Raw genomic sequence first — 27,537 nt, 5'->3', positions numbered from 1 at the left:
ACAAACACAAGAAATAGCAAAAGAAAAACCACAGCGTTGTAACTTTTGTCATTACACTTTATTGTTTCTTTGTAACATCGGCCATGACCCTTTTGTCATATCTGGCGAGAATTTTGTAATGCTTCAATGTAACCTGAGATTCAAAAATGACTCCGCTAAGGAGTGCTTCAATTAATTCTCACATAGGTTTGACAACATGTGACCTGCTATTTTCTATGCAGTAATAGAATAATAATCAACGGCACCAACATAAAAACTGAAACAATTCTAACAGTAGAGGATGAGAATAATTCTCTAGAACAGGTGTTGTGCTGGGCTCTCCGACAATGAACTGGTGAAGCTGACAAGTCCCTTCTACTTTGTACATGTACAGTGAAAACTGAAGACAGACTAAATCAAGTCCGTTTTGACTGTGGGCAGATGAAGGGTGGAAAGCACAGGACAAAAAATAAAACATTTAACACTGACCCAAGGCACATCTGCATGGTATGACATGTTTTGACTTGTTTGAGGATCTGGTTTGAGACAATCAAACATCAGTAGGGATGTACAGGAGCTTTTGCCATTTTCCCTCTAATGGTGACCCAGGTTACTGAGATCTCCTCACTGCATTGTGCTCTTTGGGAGGCCTTGAGTAAATAGGTTAAGAGAAAAGCTAGACAACATGCCTAAGCCATGGGAGAGAGACTCTGCACCTCTGGTGGTTCCTTGATATGGGTGTGCATCACTAACTACTGGTCAGCTATTAAACATGGCTGCTAACTATGGGAAGGTAAAAAGATTGAAGAATAAGATGATTCTGGTGATGTAGAGATGTGTCTATAGGGTATCAAGGGACAGATAGCCCAAAAATGAAAATTCTCTCATTTACTCACCCTCATGCCATCCCAGATGTGTATGACTTTCTTCTGCTGAACACAAATGAAGATTTTCAGAAGAATATCTCAGCTCTGTAGGTCCATACAATGCAAGTGAATGGTGGCCAGAACTTTTAAGCTCCAAAAAGCATATAAAGGCAGCATAAAAGTAATCAATTTCTCAAGAAGTGGTATAAGTGTGGGTAAGAAACAGATAAATATTTAAGTCCTTTTCTACTACAAATCTTCACTTTCTTCTTTTTTTTTTTTTTTTTGGAGATTCACATTATTTGTGCATATCGCCACTTACTGGGCAGGGAGAATTTATAGTAAAAAAGACTTAAATATTGATCTGTTTCTCACCCACACCTATCATATCACTTCAGAAGACATGGATTTAAAAGCTGGAGTCAAATGGGTCACTTTTATGCTGCTTTTATGTGCTTTTTGAACCTTCAAAGTTCTGGCCACCATTCACTTGCATTGTATGGACCAACAGAGCTGAGATATTCTTCTTAAAATCTTAAATCTTAAAATAATTTGTGTTCAGCATAAGAAAGAAAGTTCTTCACATCAGGGATGGCATGAGGGTGAGTAAATGATGAGAACATTTTCATTTTTGGGTTAACTATCCCTTTAACTTGTATTGAACCAGGAACATAGTATTGCAATTTCAGGAGACTGTATACACTCCATTATGCTTCCACACAGTTTATGTCAAACAAAAGCATAATAAAGTTAAAGGTTAAATAACAGTATTTAATGGTATTAAAAAAAATACAAATAAATAAAATAAAATATAGCGGTAACAATAAAGGGAAAAATTAAACAGAACAAAATATAAGAATCAGAGAAAAGACTTTAATTTGACTACAATAAAAGATTAGCTTAACAAAAGAACAAAAATAGAAATTTTTGGTATATCTGGTACAGTGGTGGGTTAGTGGGTATTGTGTAGCCCTTTTGTTAAAAACTACAACAGTAGGCTTATGAAGGACCAATGCAGTAGCTATTACTACAATTCTCAAGGTGTACATAGACATAGCATGTTGCAGTCTGTCACTAAATTCATTTGTCTCATTACTTTATCATTCGGCATGAAACTTTTAATGTAGATTATATATGCAGACTTGCATAAAGGGTGCAATATCATTATAGATTTTTCTTTTACTTTTCAAACGTTGTAAATCGTAAGGTCTTTCTTTTAAATTACACAAGGGCTCGCTGGACACCTAAAATCCTTGGAAGGTCAACAGCAGATTCTAATGCCTCATTAAGACCGCCACATAACAAAGCAAACACAACCAAAAATCTGACCTTGCAACACCCAAAAACTGACTGCACTTCAAGCTATAGCATAATCCAAGTTGCCTCAAATGGAAAAACAGGGTACAGGGAAAGGTAGAAGAGGTTAGTAACTTGTTACATCTGGACTCAAGGTATATATGAGGATCCCAGCTGCGACAAGCTTCTTATGTCCTTTCTATAGAAGAGGCAGGGAGTTAGTGAGATGGGTATGAGAATATACGTTCAAGAACGGGGCAGAGAGGTGGGGCAGGATTCTGGGGTCTTCTAGGAGGCTTCTGTGGTTTCCGGGAGAGTTCACCTCAATGGACGACGAGCGCTCCAGCAGCGTAACTCACTGAGCTGTCCGACCAGTTTCGGCACTGGCTCGACTGCGCATAGTTTAGAAAAGAGAAGTTCATGTCTATGCCACTCTTTTTCAGTTCTGCCACAGCCTGGTGGAGGGAGACGAATCATGGGAGAGTTAGGCAGGCAAAGAGATATTTTAAGACTGATAACACTAATATTAAAGGGATAGTTCACCCAAAAATTTAAATTCTGTTTTCATTTACTCATATGTTATTTTAAACCAATAGGACTTCCCTTATGACTCTGTGAAACACAAAAGGAGATGTTAGGCAGAAAGCAAGCCTATTATGAAAATGACATTTGAAAGTGAATGGTGACTGAGACTTGCATACTACTTAGCATCTCCTTTTGTATTCTATGGGAGAAAGTAATCCCAGGTTGGACTAAATGATATACTAATTTTCTTTTTTGGGTTACCTATCCCTTTTAAAGCTTCATAAAGAAAGTCTGTAAAGTTGGAAAAAATAAGTTTGATAAAAGTGATGGGCATTGCAACAGTTCACTTTCATTTCATTCACCCAAAAATGAAAATTCTCTCATTATTTACTTACCCTGATGCCATTCCAGACATGTATGACTGTTTTTCTTCAGCAGAATACAAATGAAGATTTTTAAAAGATAGAGCTCTGTCAGGTCCTTATAATGGAAGTGCATGGGTGCCAGCACTTTGAAGGTCCAAAAGTCACATTTAGGCAGCATATAATTAATCCATGCGACTCCAGTCGATCAATGAATGTCTTCTGAAGCGAATCATAGGTTTATGTAAGAAACAAGTCAATAATTAAAATGTTTTTAACTTTAAATCGGCACTTCCATCCAGGGCTCTGATGCTGTTTGAAATGGCCGAACTCTCACGTGAGGTTTGTTCTTCTGTTGTATATAAGTGCCACTTCCGAATTCTCGAGTGAACTCGCCGACGCGCTTACGTCATGCTTCATGTCAGCTGCTGGCAGGGAGGGCTTTTTAAAAGTTAATAACATTTTAAATATAGTTATATTTTTTACACAAACATATCGATTTGCTTCAGAAGACATTCACTGATCGACTGGAGTAATTTTATGCTGCCTAAATATGACTTTTGGAACGTCAAATTGCTGGAAAGAGCTCTATCTTCTTCTAAAAATCTTAATTTGTGTTCTGCTGAAGACAGACAGTCATACACATCTGGGATGGCATCAGGGTGAATGAATAATGAGAGAATTTTCATTTTTGGGTGAACTATTCCTTGAAGTGCTAGACTAATTACCATGCTTAAGAACTAGCCATTACTGGAATAATTTATGCCAGTGCCTCTGCTTTATTAAGTCAATAAGAGCTTCCTAAAATGCCTCTAGGGAAATAAGCGAAACCGTTCATATGAATCACTGATTAGGTACTTACATTTAGAAGAACACCGATGGGATGGCGACCACAAATAGTATTATGATATTTCTTCAAATAATTGCTAAAGGAGATGGGGTCCAACTGTTCTATAATGCCCATTCCCTAAAAAGAAAATGAACATATATGTATTTCAAACACACCAACAAAACCTTCCTTTTCTGATCCCCACATCATTACTGACATTAATAGACATTATGTTATACTATATCACTAGGTACAATTTAGCCATGAGGTTCTACATCTTGACATTAGTTAATGCATTATGAACAAGTTTTAACAGAATTCATTCATTTTCGCTAATGTTAATTTATAAATATACTACTGTTCAATGCTAGTTCATACTGCATTAACTAATAGAGACAGACTAGTACATCGGTTTTACAGATTAATCGTGCCGGTAGTTGCTTTTTGGGACTATCGGTTTTCGGCAAAATTCTATTACGATAGTTGCCAATAGTTTTAATATTTCTCTGTGTTCCTCTGTTACCAGTGTTTGAGAATTCTGCAGTTAGAACGACTTGGTTCTACAGTACAACAGCGGACTCTAGAAGTGAAATAAAACCTCACTGACACCTCATGGGAATTTGCTGAATCTTAATCTTTCATCACTGACAAAATTCATCCATATTTTTAACCGCACTTCAATCCATATTTAGTTTTTTTGATTAGATAAGTGTTCTAAATTGAAGCGCATGCAAAGAAAAATGCGATTATATAAAAAAGGTGCCCTGTCAGCACATGCATTTTGTCTCCAACTTCATGTGAATAATAATAAAGAAAACCTCATCTGGTGAAATATATATATATATATATATATATATATATATATATATATATCTCTCTCTCAGAGTTTCCGCTAAGACATTTTGGTGCCGGCCAACGTGTCCGGGAATGACAATGTTTGCCAGACAAATTGGACAAATCTGGTCATTTCATTTCGGTGTTTATTTTGCGCTGTAACCCAATGGACTATGCATAATAATGTGATATAATGACAAAAAATGAACGGTAAAGCAAAAAAACTAAACTAAATTTGCCACGTCCTTTCATTTGCAAAGAAATATTGAAATAACCAAAATCGGTTATGTCTAGGGCTGTGCGATATGAATAATATGCTTCTTATCAGACATATGCATCTGCGCTTCGTGAGTGTTGTGTGCGCTTTCTCTGTATCATGCAAGTGTGGGTGAGTCCAGCAGGCTTTCCGAAATTTACAGGAAAGCCAGAGCAGCATCACTTCACGCTATGTTCCATTGCTTTGGGAAGACCTTGAATTTCTTGAGGAAAGTTTTTAATAATAATATCAGACTGAAATGTGGCATAATGTGAAATTTAGCATTATGGTAATGATTTATAACCAAGTTGAGTGTTTATTTATTTTTTTTACTTTTTTTTTTTTTTTCAAATAAAGAGAAAATTATATAGAAGTATTTAATTCACTGACTGAATTATCCAAAAATAGGCATAACAATATGGTTATTTAATATATAAAACCAATTTTAATTGATTTAAAAAAAGAAATACTATACTGTGAAATCATTATCGTGATAAAATTACTCATAAGTGATGTAAGATTTTGGACATATCGCCCACCCCTGTCATATAATCTCTTACTCTTGACTCTTTATTTTTATGACTATTTTCCTCAGATTTACATAGCATAAAAGCTCCTCTAGAAGATGCAAGGCCATTCTAATGTGATTCTGAAGAAGCTTCTCACTACGGGCACATGAGACAGGAATAACGCAGACTGCTTTTGTCAGTGTATGTTATAAAACCTGATGTGGTCGCGTAATTAGGACTCCGCTTTGGGAAAGTAAACCTCTGTGTCAGCGAAGTGCTGTAATCATTGGGATGGTGTCACACTGTGCATTTGTGGCATCAACAAAAGGGGTTGCTGATGCTTCATGTTAATATATTTACCGGACATTGTGTCTGACCATGTTTGAATTTGTCTGACATTAGGACATTTTAACGGTCAAAAACCGGTAATTCCGGCTAACGGAAACCCTGATATATATCTGTATATACACACACACACACACACACACACACACACACACACACTACCGGTCAAAAGTTTTGAAACACTTGACTGAAATGTTTCTCATGATCTTAAAAATCTTTTGATCTGAAGGTGTATGCTTAAATGTTTGAAATTAGTTTTGTAGACAAAAATATAATTGTGCCACCATATTAATTTATTTCATTATAAAGCTAAAATGTAATAAAAAAAAAATATATGTTTTTGAAATTGATGACTTGGACCAAATAATAAAGAAAAGCAGCCAATTGTCACGTATTGTGGTAGTGATGATGATAAAGAGGCGATGGATCAATTTGCAGGCTTTAATGAAGAAGATGATGAAGATAACAAACAACGTGGAGTAAACAAAGAACCAAACAAACTACACACTAACATCAGGGTTACACGGATGAGAACTGACAATCAATGAACAAAACTGGAGGGTATTGAACCGGAACTAATGAAGGAATGGAAGACAGGTGAGGATGATGAGGAACAGATGGAAGTGAAGAGGGCAGTGAATCATGGGAGATGTAGTCCAGGGTAAAACTTCAAAATAAGAGTCCTTGGAAAACATAAGGGAGAGAGACTGTGACACCAATAAGTGCCCAACATAGATGGGAACTCCTTCAATACTGTTTAAAAAGCATCCCTGCTTTTGTCAGGAGTACATGTCTGCAAATTCTAGGCAAAGGGTGACTACTTTGACGATGCTAAAATATAACACAGTTTTGATTTATTTTGGATTTTGTTTAGTCACAACATAATTCCCATAGTTCCATTTATGCTATTCCATAGTATTGATGACTTTACTATTATTTTAAATGTGAAAAAAAAAAAAAAAACATTATAATAAAGAATGAGTAAGTGTTTCAAAACTTTTGACCGGTAGTGTGTGTGTATATATATATATATATATATATATATATAAAATCCTTCATCTGGTGAATATGTTGGCTATAAAAAGCTTAATTTGGTAAAAACTTTGTAATGGAGCCAAGTCTCCGTCATTTCAAAATAAGAGTCCCCGATAAATTTTGGGCTTGTTTATGGTTAAAAGTCCTGCATATGTGTCAAATCTTAATTTTGGTTGCACAATAAACTTCAATTGGGATTTTATTCAATTTGCACTCTTGTAGCATCTATATCTGTTCCTGTCATAGTAAGGAAAGACTAAGAAATTTTTGCAACATTCTATAAATCGATTTTAAAATCTATTGTCCGATTAATCTGTTATCTGCCTTTTTTGCCACCTTAGTGATTTGTATCGGCAAAATCCACTATTGACCTCTATTAACTAATGTTAACTTACACAACTTTTCATGTTAAAAAGGTACTAGTTTATGTATCATTAACCACCATAAATAAATGCTGTAAATGTATTGTTCATTGTTACTTTGTGTTAACGACTGCATTAATTAATGTAAACATATACAATCTTATTGTAAAGTGCTACCAAATAATACTTTAAAAAAACATCATTACATAGTTTAAATAATACATGAATGTTTCCTAATAAGAGTTTCAGATCAAACTTGATTCTTGTCCAGTGTTATAAATGACCGTACAGAGGCAAAAGTACTTGGCCCAGCTGGTAAGCCTTTAACGAGGTTGGGTTGCTCAGAACATCTGCTATTTTACAAACTGTCTTGGGTGGAAAGTATTAAAGTCTGTTTTTGAATCAAAGGCTTTGACGTCAAAGTAACCATAACAAGGACTCTCTAGCTTGGAGAAAAATCACCTTTTTTCCCCCCTAGCATCACCAATAGAATTAGCGATGGCAAATGGCACAGCATTGCAAATCCAAACCCATAATGGGCAACTTGCATGTAAACCTCATATGCCAAACCTCAATTACCAAAGAAAAGGGCACATAAACAGGTTTACCATTTTGTCAAGGTGCTCGATAGATCTGTAGATCTCTCCTTGACCTTCATCGTAGTAGGTGTAACGAAAACGTTGACCTGCAGAAGATACACAACAGACTTTCAGAATGAGAAAAAAGCAGAATATTCCCACAAAAATCCTAAAATGCATAATTTAAGCAGATCACAGCTTCAGCCCTGATAAATTCTAAAAGCTCTGTCACTCAGTATGTGCAGGGTTGGGAAGGTTACTTCTGAAATGTATTCCACTACAGATTACAGAATACATGCTGTAAAATGTCATTTGTAACATATTTCGATTACTCAAGGTAAGTAATGTTTTTTTAAATACTTTGGATTACTTCTTCAGCACTGGTAGATTTTTCAATTGTTTTGACTATAAAAACTCTGCAAGTACAGCAAGACAAATACACGTTAAAAACACATTCTGTGAAAAACCTAAATATCATATGCAGTGTTGTTTCTAAAACAAGTTAAATCAAATTGATCTTGTTTTAAGAATTTTTAGATATTTTTGCAGGAAAACAATACAAAAATTATTATCAAGAATATGATTTTAATCCCTTATATCAAAGGTCTTACTAGAAAATAAGAAATTATAATCTAATGTGAATGTTCTTCACATGTGCATGTAAAATGGCTAGAAATAGCATTTTAGCTTAGCGTAAAGTTGACAGTTTACACAAGGTTTATTTCTATTTCTTCTGCTCCAAACGTACTTCTCTGTCTGCTCGTATGAATGTAACACATCATAAGAAAGTGTTTCACTGCTGTTCAAATGCACTTTGGATCACATCATTTATATGTATAAATGTTTTCCATCTGAAAGGACTAAATATTAAATGAAACAAATGACAATAAAATGCAAAGTAATCTCTTCAGTAATCAAAATACTTTTTGTATGTAACTGTATCCTAATTACCAATGATTTAAATTGTAACTGTAGTGGAATACAGTTACTTATATTTTTTGTATTTTAAATACATAATCCCGTTGCATGTATTCCGTTACTCCCCAACCCTGAGTATGTGCAAATGTCAGTGAATTTACTGCTGTTAAGAGGTGTGGATCTCATTTTATCTCAATGGGTGACAAGGTTAGGGAGTAACTAACTAGAAATAGCGATGCGACTAAATTAACTAAATTGTTCAGTGATTTCAGTAATGAGCAGTGGCGTAACGTGACAAAATACTATGTTGCTGGTTTTAAAGTCACACTGTATTACACACAGCTCTACAGCTTGATGTAAACATCACATTCTCTCCTAAAATGTCTTACGAAAACGTGATCTCCTAAAATGTCCTCTTTCTCTCTCATATGTAGCAATGTGAAATCTGATTTATTTAGTGAATCTGTAAATAAGTCATGCAAAGAAAGTTAAATGTTGTCACCCTAATTGAGATCCTTCTTGCATGATAAATAAAGCTCTGATTGCAAATATACTAGCTAGCAACTATTCACTTTTTTCAAAAGGGCTTGACTGCAGTTTATCTAATTTAAATATGTGTAGCTTGTAGCTTGACAATCTACAGTTTCAAAGTAGCTTCGCCAACACAGGTGGGTGATAAACAGGAAATTAATACTGACTGATTGAATAAATACTTATTGTAATATTGACAATTTGCTGTATTCCCAAATTTGGGGTATAAAATTCAAAGTGTGTGAGCCATTACAAACCCCAGTGGCAGAAGTCAGAGGAGATGATGAAGAGATTGGAAGGGTCAGCCAGGTATTTGCTTAGCAGCTTGCCGTATTCCTGCTCTTTAGACTCACTCAGAGCTCCCACTAGCACAGGGACGATGCTGAACTCATCTTTATGGCTGACATTGAGAAACGAAAGACGAAATAGTTTTCCAAATCATTAAAACCAGAACAATATATTAAACAAAAGAACTAAACAAATACTTCTGAACTGAAATAACTGAAAAATCTGTTATTAAATCAGACATAGCTCCATCAGGTAACATAACTCAAAATCCATCTGAATTTAGATCATATTACTCACATTTCTATACTATTGACCAAAATGCATGGTTAGAAGTAGAATTATATCTGAGGAATGTCTCGTACCTAAAGTATCAAAAACGCAGCCAGATTTTTTGGAAAAACTTTTATCCATGCAGGAAATCACCAAAGCACTTGCACTTGCATGCCAAATAACAAATCACCTGGCCCAGATGGTTATCCAGCAGAGTTCTACAGACAGTGTTGGCCTCTGCTTTCTACCCTATTCTCTAAAGTAATTTGTGAAATTAATGAAGCAAGTAACATCCCTCATCATACGAATACTGATTATATCTCTCTTATCCCAAAACCAAAAAAATATTTTACTCAATGCTCCAACTTCCATCGGATATCATTAATCAATGTAGATTTAAAAATCATAAGCAAAGGTGGCCTGGGTAGCTTAGCGAGTATTGACGCTGAGTTTGAATCCAGGGCATGCTAAGTGACTCCAGCCAGGTCTCCTAAGCAACCAAATTGGCCCGGTTGCCAGGGAGGGTAGATTCACATGGGATAAACTCCTCGTGGTCGCTATAATGTGTGGCTCTCGTTCTCGGTGGGGCACGTGGTGAGTAGTGCGTGGATGCCGCAGAGAATAGCGTGGGCCTCCACACACGCTACGTCTCCGTGGTAACGCGCTCAACAAGCCACATGATAAGATGCATGGATTGACGGTCTCAGATGCGGAGGCAACTAAGATTTTTCCTCCGCCACCCGGATTGAGGCGGATCACTACGCCATCTTGAAGATTTAGAGCACATTGGGAATTGGGCATTCCAAATTGGGGAGAAAAGGGGAGAAAATAAATAAAATAAAAAAATCATAAGCAAAGACTGGAATCTATAATCACAAATCTTATTCACGCAGATCAAATTGGTTTCATTAAAAGGGAGACAGTCCTCAAAAATCACTAAAAGGTTAGTCAATACAGTTAATTATTATAACAACACCAATACAAACAAACCACCATCTATAGTTGTATCTCTTGATGCAGAAAAGGCCTTTGACAAGGTTGAATGGTCCTTTCTATTCACAACACTCTGCCACTTTGGTTTTAAATCATACGTTATCAACTGGATTAAAACATACCCATTATCCCCTTTATTATTTGCACTTTTCATTTAACCCCTGGCAGCTGCAATTAGACAATGTTATAATATTTCTGGAATCCAATCTAAATCACACCATCATAAAATCAGTTTATATCCTGATGATATTTTAATATACATCACAAATCCACTGCCATCACTTCAATCAGTCCATAATCTATCAGTGACTTGAGCAGAGTGTCAGGCTACTCCATCAGCTGCAAGAAATCCAAGATTCTACTATTAACCAAACTGAGCTGGTATGCTGAGGTACAGACCCATTTAAACATATAGCCAAAACCATAAAATCCTTCTGAATCCATATTTCTTCTAAAATATGGGATCTGTTTAAGCTCAACCATGCCCCCCTACTACAATACAAAACACCTTGGAAAGATGGAATAAATTACCCATATCTCTAATAGGCTGTATATATCACCTATAAAAGTGAGCATACTCCCTAAATTCAATTAACATTTTTCTAAGATCCCCATCACCCCACCTCCAGACTGGTTCTCCTCTTTAAATATTACAATATCTAGGTTTTATTGGAAGAATAAAAAGCCCTGAATAAAATTACCAACTCTCCAGAAGCCCAAACAATTCAGGGAACTTGGAGCCCCAAACGTCTCTCTATACTTTTATTTCTAAACAGCTAATTTACATCACTGAATCCATAACTCAAACCTTCCCAGGTTAGATATCGAAAATGATTCAACAATTAGACATTAAAGCATCTCCCATTTATAGACAAATCCATAAAAACTTCCCCTAGTTATAAAGACAATATTGCCATTAATACCACCTTAAATGCTAGGTGGAAGACACACAGCACATTACATTTCAGTCTGGAACCATCAAACCACACCAATATGGCTCAACCCAATGTTTTTAATCAACAATAAAACCATCATTTTTCAACATGGAGTCAACAGAGAGTAGCAACCAGCCTGGGGTATCTATACAATGATGGCCTGTTCATGACCTTTGACCTTATTCTGTCAAAAAAACAACATACTCAGTCAAGCTTATTTTAAATATATACATTTAAAAAGAATTTTTAGAAAATCAGTAAACCTTTGGTATATCAAGCCTTTGTATCCTTAAAACCAGAGAAATTACAGTCCCAAATATATAAATTAATAACATCCACAGACAAACACATAGCAGCTCCAATTCAACAATGGATTACTGACATCGATACAGACCATTAATATCAACTGGCAAGCAGTCTTTAACAACATTTATTCCATGTCCTGCAATAGCTAAATTCAACTGATCCAATACAAGATTATCCCCAGAACACACATCACAATGTACAAACTTCACTGCATGGACTACACACAAAATAACATCTGTTAACATTGTCCAACCTCGACCAATGGTTATTTTCATGCGCTTTGACCTTTTCCACATATACAACACTTTTGATCGGAGGTCATAAGCAGGCTTTCAGAGATTCTTGGCCTCAGCATCCCAGTGTGTCCCATAATAGCGTTACTTTGAGACGTGTCTACATTAAACATTTCTAAACATCTCAATCCATCTCATTGACTGTTGAAAAAAAAAAAAATAAAAAAAAAAAAAACATTTACTCAACTGGAAAGACAGAACAAAACTTTCAATAAATCACTGGATCCATTTGTTATCAATGCACTCCAGTCTGGAAATATTAACTGAATCAATACAAAATAACAATGAATGCTTCATACAGACCTGGTCCCCATTTTTTCAGTACTTAGAGAACTGATTCCTCCACCTCATATCATGATAAGCCCATGATTACAACTATGCTGAGTTCCCTTATATTAATTAAAATACAGTGTGTCAGCATATGTAGCTTATTTTGGTAAACCACATTCACTTTTTGCGGTTGTTCTTTTTCTCTCTCCTCTTTCTTTTTGTCTCTCTATACTGTAATTGTCTTTGTTCATTTTGTTGTATTGACCTGTTCATTATACCATGTTATTTCCCCTGTATATTGTATTTAATGTGTTTCCTTCCCCTCTTATTTATCCCAAATAAAAATAAATAAATAAAAATTGTTGCCATGCCTAATTTAATCTCTCTCTTAGTGTTTGAGAGCTGAGGTATGATAGTCTAATGTATCTAAATTAAATAATAAAAAGCCCTTCGAATATTAGTTGCTCGGCAACTGATCGAAGTGTTTGGGAAAAATTACAAAATATCTAATCAAACAGGTTTAGGGGACATTAACTTTCCTATGCCACATACTCAAATGTTTTAATGGAATAAAAGAAGCGGCTGGTGGTTGCTGCATTACTAACTTCAAAAATCACAGAACATCCATCATGGCAAACTAATTAGAGGCACTGCACTGGGTAAACAGATCCTGACAACAGAGATGAATGAGCATTAGAGTGGGACTGTGGGTCAATAATGCTGCTCTCTGCATAGAGATAAGATGAAACTGTAATCAATTCTATTTATTCGCTGGGCAGATTCAGTCCAACACAAGGCAGTGAATTTCTTATGAAGAGATAGTTCAGCAGGAAGCCAAGAACATTAATAGGTAGGGCTATGACTAATAACTATTTTGAAATACTTATACTTCTGGTCTCGTTCATGAAAAATAAGAACAAATTTTGATGCTAATCCTCCATAAAACCATTCTTACATAATTTGTAATACTGAATTGTTATAATTTACGAAAAAAACTGATTTACGAACAGATCCTCAAAAATCATAAATTGTTGCATTGAAATAAATGTTGCAATGTAAGAAAGTATGGATTTATGAACAAATCCTCAAAAGTCATAAATTGTTGCATTGAATTATACACTCACTTAGCACTTTATTAGGAACATGCTGGTCCTAATAAAGTGCCCAATGTGGTCTTCTCTGCCCTACAAAGTGAAAATGCAGTAACTATGCCAATACTGAACCTGAGAAAATGGCTTCAAAGTTTTTTTGTTGTCCAGCCAAAGGTGGATTCTAAAGTGGTCTCATTACGTTTTCTCTAATTCCACGCATAGCTGAGCCAAGCGCATCTGCCGCAGGACAAGCAAAACAATTTTGGTTTTAACAAAATATGTAGTTACTGCTTTTTGCCTTTGAAGGGCAGTTCTGCTGTTGTAATCCATCCGCCTCAAGGTTCGACGTGTATTCTGAGATGCTATTCTGCTCACTACAATTGTACAGAGTGGTTATCTGAGTTATTGTAGCCTTGAACCAGTCTGGCCATTCTCCGTTGACCTCTCTTATCAACAAGGCATTTCCGTCCGCAGAACTACCGCTCACTGGATGTTTTTTGTTTTTGGCACCATTCTGAGTAAACTCTAGAGACTGATTTGGGTGAAAATCCCAGGAGATCAGCAGTTACAGAAATACTCAAACCAGCCCATCTTGCACCAACCATCATGCCATGGTCGAAATCCTTGATATCACATTTTTTCCTCATTCTGATGGTTGATGTGAACATTAACTGAAATTCCTGACCCGTATCTGCATGATTTTATGCAATGAACTACTTCCACATGATAAGCACATGAATAAGTAGGTGTACAGGAGTTCCTAATAAAGTGCTCAGTGAGTGTGTCACAATTTACAAAAGAATGGATTTTTGCACAATTGTGTGGAAAAAAATAGTTTAATACAGTATATAAAAAGCTTACAGATAATGCAAAAAAAAAAAAAAAAAATTATATATATAAGTAGGGTATACTTTCACTGCTTTCACAGTCTGAAAGCAGCAAAAGGCTTTAAATAAAAAAGTACTCAGCACTGCATCCTGGCCACATATGCTTAAGACCTTTCATGCTTCAGACAAGCGAATGGACTCAGCCAAAAAATAAAAATAAAAATTCTTAAAAGAAAATGATGTCACTAAGAAAGGTTCTGCATGCATAGCAAAAAGACCCTACTTAAAAATAATAAAAATTTGTGTCTACTTTTTATTAGCCGTGTTTCCACTATCGGGGCAAATGAGGGCGTGCTAGAGCATGCCAGAGACAGTTGTGTTCTGACTGTCATTTCCAGGGCTTCGTCATGCCTCCTCGGGGCCAATGGCCAAGCATCTTAGCCCACCAATTACCCTGGGGCCATAGATGGCTAACTGGTTATTGAGGTGTGGTCAATGTCAAAGGTGAAGCTTCGCTGAGTCAGGTCTCACTTTCCACCAATCAAAGACCAAAATAAGCAAATAAACGGCATCTTCAGTCTCCACCATGTTCATTTCAAGGGCTATCTAGTGTCCGGAGTCTGATACTTCAGTTTAAGCTTCCCTCTTGCTTGTGAAATGGGCAGGGTGTGTGATGTTGGCATCAGGGCGGCGTGTTAAGGGCGGGTTTTAGGGCAACGCTGCAGGGCTATTGGCCTGATGATGGGAATGCAGATTGATTTTGGTTTCGCGGCTCAAGATCCGAGGCTATTGGCCCCTGCTGACAGCCCTGGCTTGCACTGGCTTGATAATGGATATGCGGCTATTGATTAGTTGTTGCAGATCTACAAATCAGTCACTTAAGAGTAAATGACTAAGTGTCAATGGCATAAAAGGTTTATGTGAGAATATCATATTTTATATTGTCTGCCTTAACACAAGATTGTGAGACAATGTTAAAAAGCAAAAATGCAAGGGTGTGATTTAAAAAATTTATCGTGGCAAAACTACCATTCTTCATTCCTTGTGATAAACTGCTTGCATTTGTTCTATTCCCCACTCGTAAGTGGCTTTGGATAAATGCATCTGCTATATCTTTATTCAAATGGCTTAAGCATGGAGTCAGTCCAGAATTTGATGTGCTAACTGTCCTGATAATGACATTTAACATCTGGTTTTTACCTCTCCATGGCTTTAGCAGTGTAAGGCAGGTGCATCTCAATGCTGTGTTCATCTTCATCTGCTTGCAGACTCATCCTCTCAAACATGCCCGTTTTCCACAGATCAGCATAAACTGCCGGAGAGTGAAAGATAAGATGGGGGAAGGGGAATGCTGTCATTTTAATCCCTTATGTGTTTTCACATCATTGGTTTGCATTGAGGAGTTACAAACAGAATGAGTAATCCACAAAAACGAAACAAAGCCTCATTAATGTCAATAGCATCAAATAGATTATCTTTCTCATATTTTTATGTTGCTCACTGCACATTTGTCATGTTTGTGGACAATGACAACAGCAATTGGATCACTATCCGTATTGTGAATTCAATCTTGTAATATCAAATATAGTCATATCCGAGGTGCAAATGGGCATACAGCAATCTCTTCTGCAAGGCTCTGTTTGATGGCGAATGAGCCAGAAGCAAAAAGCTATTTGGATGAACACCTTTTGTGCAATGTCATTCAGTCGATGTCTAGTTCTCCACAGGTTTTTGGTTTGTAAGTGGGCAGGTAGGAAATAAGATTGCTTACCCTTCTGGTCGATCCTCAGGTCGTACAGTGGCGTTCTGTAGACCTCGGCGGGGGAGAGGGCACAGCGGGACAGCGGCACATGGTGAGAGGGGCCGAGAATAAACACCCTCCGACTGCAGGGCAAGTACATGCTGAAGTTACCTTTCTACCCACAATAAACATTATGGCTACTTTGGCAAAATTTTTTCCTTTTTAAAAAAAGTTTTAAATCTCTGTAATCTGACACTTTCGCTCAGAGAATAAATTATTCGCTGCTGACTGCGAATAAAGCATTTCTACAATGGCATTGGTAACTGAAAATGTTTGTTTTTGCATAATGCTGCATCCACGCCATTAGGTGTCAGTAAAAGTACAAGATCACTGCCATAATGCCAGTGACACAAACAAAAATTACTAAATGGAACCTTCAAGAGAATTTAAAAAGCAGGCCCACTTACGTTATAGAGGGGTCCACCTGCTTGTAAGCGTGAGCGGCACATGCACCACAATAAGTGTAGCCAGCATGCCTGCAAAAGAAAGCACTTGAAGAACTAAAAAAAACCAACTGAAACAGAGCCAAAAAATGAATGTTATTGTTTAATTTTACATACGGTGCTATTATGGCTCTAGCTGGACCCGCTGTAGATTGTGCTTGAGATAACCAGCCCTCAAGTTGTGCGTTAAGCTGGGATCCTAAATGCAAAGACAGAGACAAATAGCATTATCAGATATGATAGGTACAGACATCATTTGACAACTCTGACACCTCACTGGGAAAGATTATTTGAGCGGCTTCAAAATATAGCTTTTACAGATTTATTCTAAAAATATATTTGGACAAGGCAGTAAAAGAATAGTGTTTAAGTTTATGTAAGATTAGATTTTGCTTTGGTTATGCATAAATGAAATGCTGCTTTAGACCCTCTCTGTCCTGCATTTTGTTTTGGATGCACACAAGAATCAACACACTGACTCTTATTAAATGCAAATAAATGATTAAATATATGCAAGTAAGAAAAAAAAGACTAAATCGCAATTCAGGTCATGATCATGATTTCAAACTCGATCACACCTCCTAGCGCCATCTAGCTCTGCGCATGCAACAAGCACAAGGGAGTGTAATCGAGTTTGAAATCATCATTGTGCCTAGAGACTGCAATTAGTTACGTTTTATCTGTTTTCACCCAAAACCGATTTCATAATTTAAGAAGGCATGTATTAGAAAGTCACGTGATGCCACGTGAGATTCGATACACTCTGTTCCATAAATGTTCTAGGAGGACAATATGTCAAAGAATTCAAAATCCGCGGGCTCTGGAGACGTTAAAAGACACTTACGTGCTCAAGCTGACACTCCCGAAACCCCTGAGCCAGGGAGCCGATTTGGTCGGAGAAATGAGGGAAGTTCGACGAGAAATGTTGAACATGTCGGCAATGCTGACGAAGGTCGTTGCTGACTTGGAGGATCTTGCTGTAATACGTCGATCGATCACTGCCATGGAGACGAAATTCACTGAGGTTGTTACAAGAGTGGGGTATGTCAAGAAACGGATCGAATATCTGGAGTCATTGGAGAGGGAATTATCTGCTAATCCGCTAGCAACCAAGGTGGATTTGGAGCGCGTCTGGGAGAAGTTGGAGGATATGGAGAACCGTAGCCGGCGGAATAACATCCGTATTGTTGGAATTCCTGAGGCCGAAGAGGGTCAGGATATGGTGAAATTCCTGGATGGCCTCTTTCCGATTCTGCTCGACATAACAGGCAATAAGCTGGAAATCAAGCGAGCTCACAGGGTTCCGGCTCGGCGATCCGCCAAAAATTCGCCAAAAATTTGGGAAGATATGGGGTGGACATATGGGGTGGTTTTCTTTAGTGCTGGCTCAAGTAAGAGCAGGGAAGTCATTACACTGATAAGCAAGCATCTACACTTCAAATGTCTCAAACAGATTAAAGATAAATTAGGAAGAGTCATTATTGTTTTAGCAGAAATTCAGGGACAAAGTCTTATTTTGGCTAATATTTACGCACCTAACGTTGATGATCAGGGCTTTTTTTATAGATCTTGAAGGGATGTTGCAAGCCATTGGCACCCCTCATGATATACAGTGCATCCGGAAAGTATACACAGCGCTTCACTTTTTCCATATTTTATGTTACAGCCTTATTCCAAAATGGATTAAATTCATTATTTTCCTCAAAATTCTACAAACAATACCCCACAATGACAACGTGAAAGAAGTTTGTTTGAAATCTTTGCAAATTTATAAAAAATAAATAAATAAAAAAATCACATGTACATAAGTATTCACAGCCTTTGCTCAATACTTTGTTGAAGCACCTTTGGCACCAATTACAGCCTCAAGTCTTTTTGAGTATGATGCTACAAGCTTGGCACACCTATTTTTGGGTAGTTTCTCCCATTCTTCTTTGCAGGACCTCTCAAGCTCCATCAGGTTGGATAGGGAGCATCGGTGCACAGCCATTTTCAGATCTCTCCAGAGATGTTCAATCGAGTTCAAGTCTGGGCTCTGGCTGGGCCACTCAAGGACATTCACAGAGTTGTCCCGGAGCCACTCCTTTGTTATCTTGGCTGTGTGCTTAGGGTCGTTGTCCTGTTGGAAGATGAACCTTCGCCCCAGTCTGAGGTCCAGAGCGCTCTGGAGCAGCTTTTCATCAAGGATGTCTCTGTACATTGCTGCATTCATCTTTCCCTCATTCCTGACTAGTCTCCCAGTTCCTGCCGCTGTAAAAAATCCCCACAGCATGATGCTGCCACCAACATGCTTCACTGTAGGGATGGTATTGGCCAGGTGATGAGCGGTGCCTGGTTTCCTCCAGACATGACGCTTGCCATTCAGGCCAAAGAGTTCAATCTTTGTTTCTCATGGTCTGAGAGTCCTTCAGGTGCTTTTTGGCAAACTCCAGGCAGGCTGTCATGTGCCTTTTACTGAGGAGTGGCTTCCGTCTGGCCACTCTACCATACAGGCCTGATTGGTGGAGTGCTGCAGAGATGGTTGTTCTTCTGGAAGTTTCTCCTCTCTCCACAGAGAAATGCTGGAGCTCTGTCAGACTGAGCATCGGGTTCTTGGTCACCTCCCTGACTAAGGCCCTTCTCCCCCGATCGCTCAGTTTGGCCAGGCGGCCAGCTCTAGGAAGAGTCCTGGTGGTTCCAAACTTCTTCCATTTACGGATGATGGAGGCCACTGTGCTCATTGGGACCTTCAATGCTGCAGAAATTTTTCTGTACCCTTCCCCAGATCTGTGCCTCGATACAATCCTGTCTCGGAGGTCTACAGACAATTCCTTGGACTTCATGGCTTGGTTTGTGCTCTGACATGCACTGTTAACTGTGGGACCTTATATAGACAGGTGTGTGCCTTTACAAATCATGTCCAATCAACTGAATTTACCACAGGTGGACTCCAATCAAGTTGTAGAAACATCTCAAGGATGATCAGTGGAAACAGGATTCACCTGAGCTCAATTTTTTGAGTGTCATGGCAAAGGCTGTGAATACTTATGTACATGTGATTTTTTGCGTTTTTTATTTTTAATACATTTGCAAAGATTTCAAACAAACTTCTTTCACATTGTCATTATGGGGTATTGTTTGTAGAATTTTGAGGAAAATAATAAATTGAATCCATTTTGGAATAAGGCTGTAACATAACAAAATGTGGAAAAAGTGAAGCGCTGTGAATACTTTCTGGATGCACTGTAATACTGGGAGGAGACTTTAATCTTTTGATGGACTCAGTCCTTGATCATAGTGAAGCAAAAGAGTGTAAGCCTCCTAGAGCAACAATGACGCTTCACAGGATGTGTAAAAATCTTGGTGTTACAGATATTTGGAGAAATTGAACCCATCTGGTAGGGACTATACATTTTTCCATCAGTCCATAAGATTTATTCTAGAACAGATTTTTTTATATATATCTAAGTCACTCATTTCATCTGTTGTTGATTGCTCAATTGGAAACATATTAGTCTCAGATCACGCCCTGGTGAGTTTAGAGGTGTTGCCACAGATGGAGAAAAGGAAATCATATAGTTGGCACTTTAATGTATCCCTTTAGCAAAATACTGAATTCCAACATATCCTCTGTGGGCGTGGCTTGGGAGGCACTTAAGGCAGTTCTTAGGGACCGGATCATACAGTATTATGCCTCATTCACCAAAAAGTCCAAAGCATGAGAACTCGTGGAGTTGGAAGGGAATTTTAAACGTGCTGAGGCAGAGCTGAAGCGCCGAATGTCGTTGGATGGCCTCAGAGAATTGATCCGTTTGAAATACAGGTATAATACTATTTTGTCGCAGAAGGTGGAGTTTTCGCTATTCAGGGCAAGACAGTCATACTTTGAGTCGGGGGACAAGGCAGGAAAACTTATGGCTAGATATATAAAACAGAGAGAGTCTTTTTCTACCATTCCCTCAGTGAAATCTGCTGGTGGTGAAATATTTACCTCAGCCTTTGATATTAATAATGCTTTTAAAGAATTCTATCTTGATCTCTATAATTCCATGTTTTCGTCAACAGATGATGATATCAGAAAATTTGTGGAACCATTAGAACTTCCTAAACTGATGGCTGAGCAAAAAAGTTCTCTTGATTCTGAGATAACCTTGGAGGAGCTTGGTGAGGTAATTAAGGCCTTTCCTACAGGCAAGGCTCCGGGGCCAGATGGCTTTGCCGCTGAGTTTTTTAGATCTTATGCTACAGAACTGGCTCCAATTTTGCTAGACGTTTATATGGAATCATTAAAGAATGGAAAGCTTCCACCAACCATGATGCAAGCCCGGATCAGTCTGATTCTTAAAAAGGACAAAGATCCAAGTGAGTGTAAGTGTTAGCATCCAATTTCCCTGATCCAGCTAAATGTTGTCAAACATTTTGGCCAACCGATTAAGTTATGACATCTCTTATACATATAGATCAGGTGGGGTTTATTCAGGGCCATAACTCTTCTGAAATCATTAGGCGTTTCATCAATATCATGTGGTCAGTGGTGCAGATCCGTTCTCTGCCATCTCACTTGATGCCAAAAAGTCATTTGATAAGGTAGAATGGGATTATCTTTTTAAGATTTTGGAAATGTATGGGTTCGGGAATACTTTTATTGGTTGGATTAAGTTACTTTATAGACACCTGGTAGCGGCGGTACAAACGAATGGATTAATTTCAGATTATTTTACTCTGGATAGGGGCACCCGGCAGGGTTGCCCTTTCCCCATTATTGTTCTGTCTTGACCTGGAACCATTAGCAGCCGCGATAAGAAAGGAGGATGAGTTTCTAAGGGTGGTGGCGGGAGGTGTGGCACATAAGTTTTTGCTTTACGCAGATGATATTTTATTATTCGTCTCCGACCCTACTAGATCTTTGCCTTGCCTCCACAGAATTATTAATTCCTTTTCGAAATTCACGGGATACAGAGTTAATTGGTCTAAATCCGAAGTTTTGGCTCTGACAGCGTACTGCCCAGTATAGGCTTTTCAGCTGGTCGCCTTCCAGTGGTCCAAACAGGGCATTAAATATTTGGGTATTTTATTCCCAGCAAATTTGAGTGATTTAGTTAGAGTTAATTTTGGGTGGGCTTCATTACATTTATCTATGATTGGGAAGGTTAATGTTATTAAAATGAATTGTATTCCAAAATTCAACTACCAGCCTATAGAGGTCCTCCTCTCTTATTTCAAGCAATTTGATAGCATAACGAAGTCCTTCATTTGCAATGGTAAACATCCCAGATTACATTGCATAGGCCAATTGACAAAGGTGGGCTAGGCCTGCCCAAGATTTTGTTTTATTATTATGCATTCGGTCTCAGACATTTGGCTCATTGGTCACTTCCACCTGAGAGAGCCCCTCCCTTGTTTTGTATTGAACAGGAAGTTCTTGCCCCTGTTTCGCCATTCCAAAGCCTTTCTATCAAACTAATCGGAGAAGTTACACCCCGTTATCTCGCATTTGCACTCGGTATGGACAAAAGTGTCCAGAGTGTTTAATTCAGACATTTATTTAAATGTTGCCTTGAGCATATGGCTGAACCCGTAATTATGTAATTAATAAGTCCACTTTCTGCTGGTCAGAGTGGATTGTGAGGGAGGTTAATACACTCTGTGACCTATATGAGAGTGGAGTGTTGAGATCCTTTGAAAATATGGTTCAACATTTTGGGATTCCCAGGTCTCAGTTCTTTAGGTATTTGCAGCTGCGCCACCTGCCCTGTACTATATTTGGGAGTGGCATACACCCACCTGGAGTGGCAGATACTCTAAGAGTGGTGATTACTGCTTTTGGAAAAGGTCATGAGGCATCAGTGTATTACTCCCTGCTAATTCAGAGTCTGGGGGACAGAGCTTCAACTTCTCTCAAGAGATTATGGGAGAAAGATTTAAACTTGGTATTGGAGGAGGGAGTGTGGGCTAGGATTCTAAAAAACATAAAGTCTGCATCTAGAGATGCAAGGGTGCGCCTTATGCAATTCAAGATTTTACATCGATTCTACTGGACCCCCTCTAGATTGTACAGGCTTGGTCTTAAAGACACACCCACCTGCTGGAGATGCCAATCAGAAGATGGAGACACAACCCATGTTTTTTGGTGGTGTGTTAAGATCCAAGAATTTTGGTTGAAGGTTCTGAGTTTTGTTTGTGATGTATTGGGCACTCAAATTTCATTTTACCCTAGGCTCTGTACTTTGGGTGATGGGGCGGTCATCAATATAGGGAATAAACACATGGAAAGTTGGGTCCTGACCAGCGTCATGATCAGTAGACAGATCATTCTGAGGGGATGGATGTTGGCTGGTGCGCCCTCATTTCGGGAGTGGTGCACGGAGATGGGCATGGTGGCAGCATCTGGCACCTGAGGAGATGTCAGATAGAAGGCTGGGCAACCTGAGGGTGTTTGATATGAAGTGGGGCAGCTATCTGACCTTTTTGGAGGGCTCTCGGGGAGGGGCAGTGGAGAGGGATTTATAGTTTGAATGTGTGTGATTATTATTATTATTATATTTTTTTTTTATTTATTTATTTTGTGTGTGTGTGATTTGGCTTTGACCACAGAGATGTTTGTTGGGGGTTAGAGTGGGGTTGGGAATTGGGAGGGGGAATAATGGGGGTTAAAAATTGTGCATTCTGTGCATTTATGTTTTGCTTTTTTGTTTCATGTGTTGGAATCAATAAAAAACATTTAACGGAAAAAAGAAGGCATGGATTAAACCACTGGAGTCATATGGATCAATTTTATACTGACTTTATGCCATTTTGGTGCTTCAAAGTTTTGGTCAACATTTACTTGCATTGTATGGACCTACAGAGCTGAGATATTCTTCTAAAGATCTTCGTTTGTGTTTTGAAGAAATAAAGTCTTACACACCTGGGATGGCATGAGGGTGAGTAAATGATTAGACAATTTTCATTTTTGGGTGCACTATTCCTTTAAAGTTCAACATAATATTAAGATTTCCAAATTTAACGTCAATCTTAAATTTCCTTAAAAAGTGTAGCATTTATAAAAACAAAAACAAAAATATAGCACACCTAAGGCTAATATTACAGTTTGTAAATTAAGTGTTTTGTGTTAAATTGACTGCAGAAGTTCATACTTAGGGTTAGGAGTTTAGAAATGACCCCTAACAGAATGTTTAAAGAATATCTACACAGAATAGATAATCTTTTTTCTCTGGAATGGAGATGCTCAATCAACAGAAGTCACACTAGCCTCCCTTGATAACCTAAAACATAACATATGAATTTAGTATTACAAGCTTCCTGCATCCTTGTCCTCCCTTCTCGAAACCCCCTTCAGGCTCTATTGAACATATTTTTCAAATGTCACTTGACCGTATGTAGAGATCCTGTTCACAATTTGGAAGAAACTTTGCCATCTTGGCAAATTCCCTTTATGTATAATAACCCTAATAATCCTCTAGTGATAGCAAACGGTTCCAGACATAGGACAAAAATCTCATCATCAAGCATTCAGTCACCTTACAACCAATGTTCTTATAAATCAAACAAACAAACAATTACTCAATGGGTAAAATGGCTGTGCCTTATCCTTTTCAGCCTCAGACAGTATCATTGTCTCAATTCTAATGACTTTCTTATCAGAGTTTGACAGGAAAAGATAACAGTTCTGAGGACCAGTGGACATAGCAACTTCAGTTGATTATGTAAAATGACACATTTAAACTACAACCAATTTGGTCACATTTTAATATTAATTAATCAAATCTTTAAACAGTAGTGAGAGAAATCATGTCTAAATACTAATGAATATGCTACAGTAGTTATTTATAGTGGTCGACCAACATGGGTTGTTTGTGGGGGATGTCAATTAAGATAAAGCAGAAAAGCAGGGTGGCCAATGGCTAATTGGCATAGTACAATTTAACAATAGCATGTAAGAAGATTGATTTTAATCTTACATTTAAATGACACTTATTTTGTACAGTATTTGATCAAAATTCACTATTCACTACTTAAAAGAAAATTATCAATTGACAAGTCTGTTGGTATAATTTGGAACTGGCACACTTTTGTTAATCTGCCATTCTGGCACAGTTATTTGCAGATCCCGATAATCTCAAAATAGTTAAAAATACGTCTATCACAAGACATTTGATTCAAAGAGTTTTCATGGAAAACATTCTAAATGGCTGGTGAACAATCACCGATATGGTCACGTATGGCAAAGTAAACCTAAGTGAAATAAAATAAATCAACAAAAAAAAAAAAAATCAGGGGTCATGTTCTCTATTGACTTTTTTTTTTTAAAAGATGACAACATAATACATGATGGAAGTAGACCCTCCAAAAACACACATGCAAATACTCAAAAAAAAAAAAAAATAAAATAAAAAAAAATAAAAAAAAAAATCAGTGTTTCAGACAAAACAAGACTAATGCTAATAATAGTATAATGCTGAATGTAGGAGAATATATAGAGAGGCCAGCACCATATACTGTATACTATACAGTGTATGTATGACAGTGTAATACAGTGTTTGTGCTGCACTGGAGAGCTTTTGTCATGCATCCTTTGTTCCTGCATGAGAAAAAACACCACTGGCTCTCTAAAGACACTCGTGCGCTTACTGCATTTACTGGAATGGAACAAGACATATAAAGGTTGATTGATTTTTTTTTTAAAAAGAAAGAAAAAAAATCATGGATTGCCTTAAAAATAAATGAAAAGCATGGTTTTATTCTTCAGGAATACACAGCTGTCATGAACTGCAGAATCATATACTACATCAAATAGAATTAGCAGGGTCAACCCAGCCACTGAAATGTGGCAGAGGCTTATCTGTCTGGATTTACTGATTCACCAAAGTGGGGCAAGAAAACGTTAGTGTGGATGGTATATTAATCTGTGGTGTTAGCTTGTGTAGTGTGTATGTGTATGAGCTAACCGGCTAACTCTTGGCCTGTTTTTGTTCTCAGCTGCTGATAAACACAGAGTAGCTACAAATAACAGAAACGCAAAATACACAACACACAAATCAGAAACTCACAGCCTGATTGAATTAAATCAGCCTCATTGGCCTTTAAATTTAAATGTGGTTATAGTTTACTCAATAAACCCAGAAATAATCTTTCAAAATAACTGCCATCATGACACAATTAACTAATCCATAAAATAATTATCTAAATGCCAGGACAAGGTAAGCTAAATTACATTTTATGATTAATTTTACACTTTTGTTTACTGGTTGTTTGCACGCATTAGTGAGCAGAGTAATCAGAGTAGGTGCTTTTAACAAAATCCACTTAGTATGTTTTAGTTTGCAATGTTAATAAAGCTGAATTGTTTTCAAACCTAGTGAGCTGCCTACCTAGGCAGCATGTCTGGTCATCACAGACGGGTTCATCAAAGACCTATGATGCCCAAAAATGCTGCCTAGGTAGGCAGCTCAGTAGGTTTTAAGCCACAGCCATACGCACTCAGACACTGGTGTGAGCTATAGCCGGACCTCAGACCCGGGCCGTTGTCGGGTCTCTGGTTCTACCTGAGGCCGTGTACCAGCTGCCGGCGTGGCTCGCTTCTCTGCACACCATCCGGTTCGACATCTTGGTGCCCGCTCCGCCTATCTTGGTCCAATGAAACCTTGTCAGTGGGGGAAAGAATGCTAGCACAAAAAAAGTATACGTCTGTACTGAAGCTGTGAGCTCAGGTAAAGAGTATTTTATATAATATTTATATAGATTTGAGGCATATAAGTGAAGAAGCGCAAATATATAAAGAGGTTGATAGTCTGGCTGTGAAGAACAAAGATCCGACCAATTCATCCGCTGGCAGCCAAGTTTGTCTCTGTTATCCGGATGGGCAGGTTTGGCCTAACTCGGTTTCCGTTCCGTCAGGAAAATGGGCGGGGAGAGTTGAGTGACAGATTAAAATGATGGACTGATTGGTCGATGAAGAACAAAGGCGTGTTCGAGGAGACAAAGATGTAAATAAAGCTTTGCTGATTGGAGACCACTGTGTGTTTGGCTGAAACTCATTGGCTGAAGAAAGACGTAGGCGTGGTCTCAAGATATTCTGTTTGTGAAATCATTCGGTGTTTTTGAAACCAGAAATCAGAATGAGCTTTATTGCCAAGTGTTCTTTTTTGGTGATAGGAGAAACAAGTGCACACAGAATATTACAGTGAGGCACAGAATATAAAACAAGGTAAGAGTATAAATAGACATACAAATAATAGGACATATAACATAGAATGGCGTATGTACATGTGCAAGTGGTAATGTATGTGCAAGGTAGGGGTTTGTACAGTTATTTAATTAAATATGTGAATTTACATATGTACATGAGATATGTATTTACATTATTGCACTATGGGGGAGTCCTGAGGCAGTTTAATTGTTCATGTGGAAAATGGCCTGAGGGTAAAAGCAGAGGGGTTTCTCCTGAAGTCCACTATCATCTCCACTGTTTTGATCGTGTTAATCTCAAATGATAGTTTCAGTACAGTTATAAAGTATGAAGGTACTTTTGGTCTTCAAAGAATTTGTGAAATGTTTCATTTAATTTTCTAATGCACATTAATGCTATTAACGAAAATTATAAAATGCCATAGTACATGCTTGTTTGTCTAAAAAATAGAAGTACTAATGTGGCCAAGGAGAAAAGTACACTGTTGGCAACAACCTATTATTTATCTGGTAAATACAAGTCATTTAAAAATAAAATAGATTGAAATATATTTGTTTTTAAAGGATGTAACATTCAAGCCAATTTTGTGACACTTCAGCGTGGCAGAACCTAAGTAACTACTAGTAT

At 37.7% G+C, this 27,537-nt stretch overlaps 1 protein-coding gene across 1 annotated transcript; it reads right to left on the bottom strand.

The window, feature by feature from the left end:
* Positions 1 to 1,698: 1,698 nt before the first annotated feature.
* LOC127411863 (protein MEMO1-like) lies at positions 1,699 to 26,903 on the bottom strand. The gene is made up of 9 exons (XM_051647700.1): positions 26,267 to 26,903; positions 16,860 to 16,941; positions 16,707 to 16,775; positions 16,270 to 16,382; positions 15,699 to 15,810; positions 9,483 to 9,625; positions 7,807 to 7,883; positions 3,891 to 3,995; positions 1,699 to 2,596 (listed from the first exon to the last, which is right to left on the bottom strand). Exons 1-9 carry the CDS (start codon positions 26,544 to 26,546, stop codon positions 2,465 to 2,467), a joined length of 1,113 nt encoding a protein of 370 aa, XP_051503660.1. The 5' UTR covers positions 26,547 to 26,903; the 3' UTR covers positions 1,699 to 2,464.
* Between the last annotated feature and the right edge of the window lie 634 nt (positions 26,904 to 27,537).

This window comes from Myxocyprinus asiaticus, chromosome 21, assembly GCF_019703515.2.
Source record: "Myxocyprinus asiaticus isolate MX2 ecotype Aquarium Trade chromosome 21, UBuf_Myxa_2, whole genome shotgun sequence".
Taxonomy (NCBI): domain Eukaryota; kingdom Metazoa; phylum Chordata; class Actinopteri; order Cypriniformes; family Catostomidae; genus Myxocyprinus; species Myxocyprinus asiaticus.
The sequence above is the reverse complement of the archived record's forward strand: the minus strand, read 5'-3'. Positions and strand labels throughout refer to the sequence as shown.

Excerpts from the sequence above, each read along its gene's own strand:
- LOC127411863 (XM_051647700.1), bottom strand. The coding sequence starts at position 26,546 with ATGAATTGGTCGGATCTTTGTTCTTCACAGCCAGACTATCAACCTCTT. Across the intron at positions 7,884-9,482 it reads CTCTGACTTCTGCCACTGGG|GTCAACGTTTTCGTTACACC; the intron begins GTTTGTAATGGC and ends TATCTTCTGCAG. Across the intron at positions 3,996-7,806 it reads TCGAGCACCTTGACAAAATG|GGAATGGGCATTATAGAACA; the intron begins GTAAACCTGTTT and ends TTTTCTTTTTAG.